This window comes from Enoplosus armatus, chromosome 8 (assembly GCF_043641665.1).
Source record: "Enoplosus armatus isolate fEnoArm2 chromosome 8, fEnoArm2.hap1, whole genome shotgun sequence".
Classification (NCBI taxonomy): domain Eukaryota; kingdom Metazoa; phylum Chordata; class Actinopteri; order Centrarchiformes; family Enoplosidae; genus Enoplosus; species Enoplosus armatus.
In genome coordinates this window covers 23,157,974-23,169,026 of record NC_092187.1, presented here as the reverse complement: position 1 = coordinate 23,169,026, position 11,053 = coordinate 23,157,974, and the positions used below count along the sequence as shown (strand labels likewise).

General features: G+C 45.1%; 1 protein-coding gene across 1 annotated transcript; it reads right to left on the bottom strand.

Moving 5' to 3' along the window:
- Nucleotides 1–11,053, bottom strand: nckap5l (NCK-associated protein 5-like). The gene is made up of 11 exons (XM_070910990.1): nucleotides 10,913–11,053; nucleotides 9,807–9,875; nucleotides 9,650–9,688; nucleotides 9,424–9,543; nucleotides 8,930–9,022; nucleotides 5,746–8,660; nucleotides 4,120–4,249; nucleotides 3,798–3,870; nucleotides 2,138–2,416; nucleotides 866–1,017; nucleotides 1–265 (listed from the first exon to the last, which is right to left on the bottom strand). Exons 1-11 carry the CDS (start codon nucleotides 11,051–11,053, stop codon nucleotides 5–7), a joined length of 4,272 nt encoding a protein of 1,423 aa, XP_070767091.1. The 3' UTR covers nucleotides 1–4.

Below are 11,053 nucleotides of genomic sequence, written 5' to 3'. Positions count from 1 at the left end.
TGGATCATCCTTGGCTGCCGCAGGACGACAGACTGTCGTACAGCGAATCGCTGAGCGACTCGGGGGTCTCCAGGACCTGAGGGCGGCTCGGGGAGAGGGCTTCCTCCGGCCGCTCCCTGAGCAGCTCCAGCCCGGCCTCCCGGCTCATCTCGGGGACGCTGGGAGTTCGATTCTTTCCCCTGCGGCTCAACCCCGACTGGGCAGGGACGGGCAGGCTGCCCGGGTCAACCACCCGGCTGGAGGAGGGGCCGCCGGCCTTCATGCTCTGACAGGATGCAGAGGGGGTGGGAAACATTTTAGGTCATGTGTTTCATCTTATGTAACGCCTTCAGGTGCAAAAAAAACAAAACAAAAGTGGGTTACAGAAATCATCCAACTGTGAATATTTAATATTCAGCTGATTAATAATTTCTAAAGGGAGAATGTGGTTCTGTGTTTTTACATTATGTAAGATGTGAGTGCAGATTTAAAAATGTTTCTCTACTTTACTGCCTGCAAAGTATTTTCAGTCTGTAAGTGACCCAGATAATTCCTTCTTGCAGGCTTCTGCCCAGCAGTTTTTCAATAAGAAAAGACAAACGGTCAAATAAAACACCTTCATTTGGGTAGAAAACCAGAATAATATCATGCAAAGTTATGACTATGAGACATATGAGGTGTCGTGTGCTGCACAGATTGTAAAGACCCTCAAGGCAAATGTGTGACATCAGGCTATATATATAAAATTGACTTGACTTGGAAAGAAAGCTTTCTTTTCCAAGTTATTACACATTTTATCACGACATCTTAAGCAGCGGAGCACTCCTCCCCTGCAGATTTGAGCGTGAAAGATGGACTGGATTCATTTAGCTTTAACTCAACCTACCCCTCTGAATGGTGAGCCAAAGGACACCGCCTCCTCCTCTTCCTCCTCCACTGCCAGGTAAACCTCTGCAGGTCCTGCTGGAGTCTTCAGGTTGGGGAAGGTCCAGGTCTTCGAGCGGGGGGAAAACATGTTCGCTCCGTGAGCCTCTTTGTCTGCAGAGGGAGCGATTAAAGACACGTGTTCATCACGCCAGAGGGATTTTCTCTTTTGGGTTATTTACTAAACAGAAACTATCAACCGGAGCTCAAACACTGAAATCTAAATAAAAATGTTTCAATAATCTAAAATGTCAAGACATTCATGTTGGCCTGAGGAGAACTTTGGAGATCATCCTGACTTTTCCTCTAGCGCCACCATGAGGTTGACATGTGGTTTTTGATGTCTAGATGTGGCAATAAATGACTACATATGCAGATGTGCTGAATGTTGACTGAATAACTACGACGGGGCACAGCGACTTCGACGTCAGAGGAGGTTCAGACTGTTCAGTCGGAGAGATTATAAAAACCTTGGAGTGTCTGGAGATATGCTTGTTTTGGGAACTGGTGCTGACTGGATTTTGTTGTTTAGGGAAGAAGATGGCAGTAAGGAGGATCCATACACGCCCCTTTTCGTGGCCTTGTTTTCTCGTATATATCTCGACTAGTGGGGGAAACATTATCAGACAAAAACCTACGTAGCCATTGTTGTGTAGCGTTTTGCTTCCCGGCCAATAAAATACATTCATTTTAAGACCACGGAAAATGAACAACATTCCCATCAGCCTGAATGGTGCATTTTATGTTAACATGCTAACACACTAAACTGAAAGACTGAAGTATAAAGTATAAAAAAATCTATTCAGTTCTCATGTCATGACTGGAAGTATGTAAAGGATTCACTATCACAACAAAGGGCTGTATCTGGAGGTTATAAAAAGGTTTTATCTTTTGAATATATATTTTTTTTTACTTTGACACGCCAGTTATTACATTTTTTTTTGGACCTCAACTTTTATTTACGCCTGATTTTCTTTACGATGAGCATCACAGCCTCACAACATGCTTGTTTCAGTGCCACGCTTCAGTCTGAGCTTCAGGAACAGTTTTCTTTAAACTAGCAATACAAAGCATCCACACCTGAGAAGCCATCTTTTATCTCGTGATAGAATATTTCCCTATTAAAACTTCTTGTTGTAGAATCACTGCTTTTCCGTATATTTGAGTGCAGTAGGAGCACTAAGAACTAAGTGACCACTAATCATTAAGTGTACATTCAGTGGTTTGTTGGCACCTTCGCGGATGACGCCTGTTGAGCTTCGTCCCTCCATCATGGAGCCGTACTGAATGGTGGGAATGAGCTGTTTGTGAGGCACGTAGCACTCCTCCTGTGACGTCAGCTCTCTGTCCAGGGTGCGGGCCCGACGCCCGGCCCTCCCCGGGGAGCCGGAGGAGTGGTGCTCGGCCCCGGCCCTCGTCTTGGACAGGCCCCGTCCCGCTGCACCGCTGCTGCAGTCGGGCAGGGGGAACGTGCCGATGCCGCTGTCCAGGGTGTATGTGGACGCACCAGAACCTGCAGAGGAAGGAGGGAAGAGGGAGACCCAGTGAGTGACTGTCGTGGAAATGTATAAATGAATGAAAGAAACGCTCACATAAATTAGGAAACAAATAAATAAATAAAAAAAGGCACAAAAGAATGAAGTAAATGTGTGTACATTCTACTCTTATGAGCAGATGTTTTATAAAGAGTTGTGTGATGTTTGTTATTCATATTTTGTCTGTACTGTGTTTCACTTTAATAAAATATATATAAAAAAAGAAGTAAATGAAGGAATTAATGAATTCACTATTTATTTCATCTTCTACTGCAGCCGCTGAATCCATTTTCCTCGGGGGCGTGGCCTCGTTTATTTACCTTTGATATGCTAATAAAGGTGTGAGCCAATTAATTTCCCCTCGTTATGCAAATTCTATGTTTCAGTCAAACCCTTGTGGATTGTTGCAGATTTGCAGCACTGGAAGAAATACTCACATCCTTTATTGACGTAAACGTAGTAATGCCACAGTGTGATAATACATTACAAGTTAAAGTCCCTTAAAAAAGCAGTATACATTTGATTTATCAGAAAAATATACTTAAAGTACTACAAGTAAAAGTACTCATCATTCAGAAAGGCCAATGTTTATTGTTAAATATTAAATTATTGGATTATTGCCGTCGTTTGTTAAAAAGGATCCTCATCAGCTTCTTCCTGAAGTCAGTTAACACAAAAACGTTCATGGAACAAGATCTAAACATTCACCGTTATTAAAGAAAGAGAAGTTAGTTGTTTATATTACTCCATATTAACTAAAATATATTTCACTTTTGAATTAGAAATATGATTGACAAAGAAAGATTGGCGTCTTTCAAATAATGCATTAATATGAATGTTTCAGCTGGTCGAAGCTAACATTAAATACTTTATATAATGCATCATATTTAAGTAGATTTTATGGTTTATATGTTAAATATTTCATTGCAAAGTAACTGGTAACTATAGCTATGAAGCATAGAAGTATAAAGTAGCCTAAAATGGGAATACTCAAAGTACAAGTACCTTAAAATTGAACTTAAGTACAATACCTGAGCTACTTTCAGTTTACTCACTGAATCCAAACACATCACCTTGACTACTGCAGTACTATCAACATGTTGCTGAGTACTAATCAGTAAAATGTGTTCCTGTGAATACACTGAGTATTTGACCTCAGTGTTTTAATGTATTAATACCCTAAAACACTGTTGAATTTTTATAGATTTATTTCTCAATCATTAATTTCTCACTCCGTCTGTGAAATTCTTTACGCATACATTCATTTATCTGCTTCCAGACTCCCCACACACACACACACATAACGCTCGTAAACCTTCAAAAATGTGTGATATCGGTTTCCTGGCAGACTCCTCTTACCTGCGAAGTGCTGAGAGTGAACCGAGTCAGCGAGGTTTTCATCTGATGTGATCTTGCCAATTCTGTCTGATCCCTGCATGAAAGAACAACGAGGCAGCAGATGGAGGAGTGAATGTGCTGAGAGTCAGCGCTTCACATCAGTATGCAGGAAACTACTCCAACAAATTAGAGGCCAAGTTAAGGCTTGAAAGCCGACACGATGTGGAACAAATGTTACTGTAACCCGAGAGCTTGACGCGTTAAATCAAAGTGTTTTTCATGTCCTCCTCCCCTGTCACTATTCTAAATGTAAAAACACACAGTGATGTAAGCGATGACGTACCTTCTCCATATCGTCTCGACTGGTGATGTGAGCGATGACGTCGCTCTGCTGACCGAACACCGGCTTGGAGGTCTTACAGTCGAAGGAGAGCCGGCGTTGGGGCACGCTGATCATGTCCTTCCCGTCCACTCTACATTCATCAAAACACAAACTCTCAGTTAAGATGCCTTTAACGCATGAAAACGTGAGCATTGTCCTTCAGCTTAGAAAGAATAGTTCAACATTTTGGGAAATACACTTACTCGCTGTCACGCTGAGAGTTAGATGAGAAGATTGATACCACTCTCTGGTTTGTCTGTACGGTAAATATAAAGCTACAGCCTGTTAGCTTAGCTTAGCATAAAGACTAGAAACAGCTAGCCTGGCTCTGGACAAAGGTACCAGCACCTCAAAAGCTCACTAGTTAACGAGTTACATCATGTTTGTTTGTTTAATCCGTATAAAACAGAGCCAGGTTAGCAGAGCAGGGCTAGACTTTTCTTCTTCTACGAGGTTTTAGGCATCTTTGAATTAATTATCTTCCTTATTGTGGTCTAATCAGTCCAGCTGCTCTTAAAAAACACAAATATACCGTTATATTGTCACACTGGCCTTCACCCACTCGACTTTCTTTGGTATATTTTCTGCATATTACTAGAATATGTTCCACCAACCTGTGTCCTGTTAATGTTGCTGTGTCCACGTCTGTTAATTGCCTCATGCATTTTTGAGTGTTGCTTAATCCCAATAATGTTGATTTATTTTTCTCCACACTATACGTTTCCCCGGTGATTTGGAAAGTTTAATATTGATTTGATTTTTTTGCTTCTTTTCTCAATTTGTCTGCCTTGTCGTTTCCATGGATACCTGACTGTGCTGGGACTCACATGAATGTGATATTTTTCCCTTGAATAACTAATCTTGAACTGGTGAAAAAGACTTCATAAAGCAGATCCTGATGATTACTGGCTGTACCTCACACAGAATCACTGCAGGCTAGCTGCTTCACCCTGTTTCCAGTCTTTATGCTAAGCTAAGTTAACAGTCTTCTTGCTGCAGCTTCATATTAACCACCACCTTGGCTACTGGAATATTAGCAACATGTTGTTAAATATGTTGAAATTAAACTATCTATCTTATCTATAAAGAATCATGATTTCAATGTTATTATATATTTTATCTACTTATTCTAGGGTTACACCTAATGATTACTTGATTAATGTATCGATTCTTTTCTCCATTAAATGTTAGAAAATAGTGAAAAACGTAAATCACAATTCCCCAAAGCCCAAAGTAATGTCTTTCAGTTGCTTATTTTATCCGACCAACTGTACAAAACACAAAAATATTCAGTTTGCAATCTGAAGGATCATCACAGAGGACCAAACAAATCAAGCTAATTTTCATATTTGAGAAGTTGAAACCAGTTAATTTGGGCATTTTTGCTTAAAAAGTCACTTTAACGATTATAAAAACAGTTCCTGATTTTTTCAATCAGTCGTTTTAGCCTTGATTACAGTACAGACATGAGAGTGGTATCGATCTTCTCCTTTAAGACTAAGCCTCATAATGTCAAGCTATCTCTTTAAAGCTACGGCTTGTTATTATAGCAGCCTTAGAATCCACTTGTCCTTGTTGAGTCCTCACCTGTTCAGCAGCTGTTGCATGAAGTTGTCCGAGCGCGCTCCCCTGTACATGACAGCCAGCTGTCCCTGAGCTTGGTCCATCACCACCTCACAGGAGTGACCCCTGCCTGACCTCTCCACATACGCCCTCTCCTCCTCCAGGGCCCTCCTCAGGCCCTCGGCCTTCTCCATCAGAGTCGAGATGTTCAGACCCTCCACTCCTTCTTTACACCTGGTGGCCATTTTCACAGAGTCCCGGCCCACTGAGGGGATGTTGATCTTCCACTCCTTCTTCTCGTCCTTTGCTTTGGTCGCGTCGGTCTTGCGGCTCAGCGCAGGCAGCTTGCTCTTCTTCAGGCCGAACCAGCTCGCAATGCCATTGGAAGCTTTCTGCTTGACCTCGCTGGCCTGCCCTCCTCTGTCCTGCTCCTGAAGCTTCAGCATGTTCTCCTCGATGCCCTTCATCACCTTCTGCTCGATGGCGGATTGCGGGCTGGGAACCGGCTGCAATGGCTTCTCCCCCTCAGACGTTGGAGGTCTCGGAGGAGGAGGTGGCAGGCTGTCTCCGTACATTGGATTCTTCTTCCCTTTCCCGCCGATCTTGGTCCTCTCCTCTGATTTGGACGAGTAACGTGGGGCCTCTGTGGGCTTCCCCCCTCTGTGGACGGACGGGCCCTGGCAAGGTTTGGACGGCGACTTTGGGGGGATTTTGTTGGGGCTGTTGCTACTGTGAGGACCAACACCTGGTTTAAGGTTATAGGCCAGATTCAGGGAGCCAGGACACTTAATGTTGTTGCGCAGTACCTGCGGAGCATCTGCGTTGGGGGACGGCAGACCTATTTTACTCTTGGAGACTTCAGTCTTGGTCACACACAGTTCTTGTTTAACCACCGCTGGACCAGAAGGCTGAGATTTTACTTCATACAGCGGTGATGGCCCTGGATACTTCAAACCAACACTACTAACTTTGGGTTTACCATCCAAAGAGTCTGTGTATTTTGAATGTCTCTGCTCCTCTTTATGGAGCTCCATGGGCCTCTCCGACGTCTTACTCCTCTCTTCCACGTAGGTGCCCTCATTCACCGCGTCGACCGGCCTGAGACCGACTTGTAAATCCTCAGAGCTTCTCAGTTTGCCCAGCGCCGCCAGTCTGTCTTTGAAGGCGTGGTGACTAGAATCAGCCTGGGCTCTCGCTGCCCCGGCCGAAGGCCTCTTGGGGATGGAAGAGGAGTCGCTCCTCCTGGCTGGAGGCGGAGGCGGAGGCGGCGGCTGGGCGACCTCGGAGCTCTGCACCATGATCTCCCTTACATCGGCCTCGTGTTTCTCTCTGGTTTGTGAGTAGTTAGCTCTGCCCTGGGCTTTGCTGAGGGCGGATGAGTGGGGCAAGCTGTGATGGTTAACCCACACTGGACTGTCCGAATCCTCTTCATCATCTGATGTGGACTCTGACGTGGACGAGGACGACTGCTTTCTCTGGGGAGGGGGGTTGAGGACACTCTCTGGTAGCGATTTAACGAGCTTCCTCTCACCACCGTTGGCCTTTGTTTGGGATGGAAGTGTGGTTCTTTTCTCGAGGCCCTGGCTTGGTTCCTCCTCTCTAGAGCTGGTGGACATATTACAGACATTTTCATAATGAGGGACCCTCTGAGATACTTTGGGTGAAGAGGAGGATGTGGAGGAGGGAGCGCCCATCTTTGAGCCAGCACTGGCTTTAGGTGCAGAGAGGCTGCTGTAGCTTATTTCCTTAGCGGGCGGGGAGCAGACGTCTTCAGGCTGTGGAGGGGACGTTGGGGCAGAGTGTGTGGCAGGGTAGGACTCAGACCTGGAGGGTGGTGGAGGGGGCTGCCTGCACCTCTCGGTGGTGGTGGCTCTGCGTGTGGGAACAGGAGAGTGGTACACCTCATAGTTGTTGGTGCGACAGGGGATCCTGGAGCTGCGGGTGAGTTGGGGGCTCAGACGGACAGCAGAGGTCGAAGCCTGAGACTTCTCCCCTGTCGAGGAAATCTTTAAGAACTTGAGCAGTTTGGACGGGGAGTTGATGGCGGCGGCTTTGACGTCACTGAGACAGGAGGGGCTGGGGCTGACGGAGGCACTAGCTCTCACAGAGGAGGCCTCCTGATGTGGGCCGTCTGTCTCTGGGACGGCTGAGGGGTCATTGGAGGAGAGTGCTAAGCCATTGTGAACCCCATCACTCGTCTCCATGTCACAGTGGGAGATCTGTGCTCTCTCCGTCACAGAACTGGGCAGGTGGGAGGTGGGGCAGAAACCAGTGAGCTCTTCAGAGGCACTAGCGTTTAGACAACTCTCAGAGCTATCCTGCTCTTGCTCCACTTCCATCACCTCCAGGCTTGGATCGGCCGTTTCTGCCATTGAGGAGTGGGCGGTGGCGCCTGCTGGTTGCTGGTGGGCTTCATTCTTGGTGCATTGTTTAGACGAGGGAACAGACTCCACCGTTCTGCCCTTACCGTGACATTCGCTTGTAGCAGCTGCAGGAAGTACATGGCTCTGGGTGGCGGAGTTGGCTTTTGAAGGACTACAGACGTGGTTGCATGGCTTTGGAGGACTGTCTGGGCTCCTCTTGCAGTGTAAACAGCAGGTGTTCCCTCCCTCACACTTCACTGCCCCGTCGCCGTTGACATGCTGGTGTGTGTCAGTGTCAGAGCAGGAGCAGTGGCAGTGTGTGTGGTGGGATTTGCACTGTAGTGGAAGGGGGTCCGCAGTGGCCAAAACAGCCTCTGTGGACATGAGCACCTGGCTGTAGTCGCAGAAAGACAAGCTCGCAGTGGACGGGTGGAACTTCAGAGGGTCCGTCTCCTCCATCTTGCGAAGGACCTCCAGGATGTGTGCTTTCTTTTTGAAGAAGGGGGACAGGGCCTCCATGGAGGCGGCGGGGCCACGAGGGCCCGGTGAGGCATGTTGTGTGCGGTAGCCGTTTCCCTTTGGACAGAAAGAGATTTCTATCAGCACGCAATTCACTGCCGACGCTTCAAGAGCCAAACAATCAAGTCCATCAAGACCTTTAGAGTGTGTGCGTACAGGAAGTGAGTGCAGAGCAGATTAGCTGTCTAAAGCACAACAGTCGAAATGTCAGAGCACGTTATGAAGTCACACACACAGGTGGGGATTGTGTGAGGCTATGATATAATCCCACTGTTTCACTCTTAATGCTTGGTAAAGATTTCCTGCGTGGGCTTTGTAATAATCACCTTGGCTTGTGCTTCGGTCTGTGCAGGCTCCACCTGTTTGGCCGAGTCATTGTGCAGCTGTGCATTGTAGTCTGGGAGTGGTCCCGCCTGGACCTGTAACAGGAGATTCATGAGGCAGTTATGATGACACTGTATACACTGCAGGCCATTGTATACACAGACAACTAGGAGCTGCATTGTCCCAGCATATGTTGGAACAATATAGAGCAGAAGTGAAAAGACTGAGATCCATTACTGGCTCTCCAGCGTTTGAACAAATGAGGCCGAAGTAAAAAAGGAATTAGCAGCTCCATCTGGTCGTAACGTTTGAGCTTCTTTACTGGAGTACTTCCATTTTATGCTACTTTATACGTCTACTACAGTACATTTCAGAGGCAAATATTGCAGTTTTTACTCCATTTACATTCATCTGACAGCTGATACAGCGGTGGAAGAAGTTCAGAACGTGTATGAAACATTTATGAATCATTACAGAAGATGCTCAGTTGATTTACCTGGTAGTGAGCAGTGGGGTGGTTGGGCAGTTTCTGCTGAAAAAGCTCACAAAGCGCTCTGTTCTGTCTCTCCAGGTCAAACACCAACATCTTCAGCTTGATGCACTCCTCTCTCAGATCCTGTTCAGTGACACATGACGCAGTAAGATAACTGACAGACTTCAGTCTATGATGCTACACTTATTTAAAATACAAACACAGGTGCAGAAATGAAGCTATTTGTTACCTTCTGATTTAGCAGAGCTTGGACCACGTGGTTGGCCACCTAATGACGCAAGAGAACATTATATTTTACACAATGAGTTCACATTTCTAGAATAACTGTAGACTTTATTATTATACTTTGTTTGTAAATTCATTTATATTCTGCAGCATGAACTCACCTCATCCAAGCATCTCTCATAAGCTTCTCTCTGACTCTCATTTGCCAACATCAGAGCAGAGTTTTCTGCCTGTGAGCAAAAAAGGTAAAAAAACAAACAATAAAAGTTATTGATGCACATTTAATTGTCCAGCCCACATGGACTTAGAAGACACCAGAAACACAGTTGCATCGGTGAAACATTTGTCAGACATGAACACAGTAGCTTCTTACAGATAACAAACAAATAAAATCAGCCACTAAAAAAAAAAGGTTCTTTTCCCAAAACACAAATGTTTTCACAATCGTCCAATAATTAAATAATCCAATAATTAGTCCATAAGGGACAGTTCAACATTTTGCAAAGACCAGTTGCCAGGCAACCAGCAGAAACTCCGACTTAAACAAATGAGACACAACATGTTCACTTGTGAGCTTTAGAGGCGTTGGTTACCTTTGACAGAGCCGGGCTAGCTGTTTCCCCCTACGTCCAGTCTTTATGCTAAGCTAAGCTAAGCTAAGCGGCTGCTGATTGTAGCTTCATACTTATCCTACAGACATGAGAGTGGTATTGATCTTCTCATCTAAACCTCGGCGAAAAAGTGCATTTCCCATCATGTCAAACTTCTCCTTTAAGACATCATATAATGAGCAATAAAACATGAAACAGAATCTCACCTAAATCTTGTAACAAACAAGGTTCTTTTCTCTTAAACCTGCCTTTTTTTTTTATAGCCAATGGCAGACTTTTAGTTAAATTCTGCTTCCCATAAGACTCAATACTGTAGAGACAATATGTTCGTAATTCAGGTAACCTTTTTCGAAAATTAAAAACATGAATGAAGCATCCTAAATAAAGAAGAAATAAAGTGTTAAACTTATATCCTATTGTTCCATTGTTATCCACTGGGATAAAAAACCAGAGTGACTAATAGTTCCCCTCGTGTGCAGGCATTTAAGATCTTGTGAATGAGTTGTATACGTTGACTGACAGAGGATGTGAGGCACAGAGAGAGTGACCATCACGGCAGATTATGTGTCTCACAACAGTCACGCTCAATTAACTACTTTTTTGCATTCATTTAAATGTAATTTGTGAGGCAGAGTGTGTTTTGTTTGTTTACTCACCTCCAGCTCTCTCAGTCGGTCCACGAGCTCGCTGCTGTTGTCCTCCAGGTAAGACTCCACGTCTCCCTCCTCGCCCTCCTCGTCTGAACCAAAGTCCTCATCACACATTCTCTGTTCCGTCTCATCAGACATTGTTCTCAT

Bases quoted from the DNA above. Each gene is read 5' to 3' on its own strand.
- nckap5l (XM_070910990.1), bottom strand. From the start codon at position 11,053: ATGAGAACAATGTCTGATGAGACGGAACAGAGAATGTGTGATGAGGAC. The intron at 9,544-9,649 runs GTAACAAATAGC...GTCACTGAACAG, and splicing joins AAGCTCTGCTAAATCAGAAG to GATCTGAGAGAGGAGTGCAT. The intron at 2,417-3,797 runs GTAAGAGGAGTC...CTTCCTCTGCAG, and splicing joins TCACTCTCAGCACTTCGCAG to GTTCTGGTGCGTCCACATAC.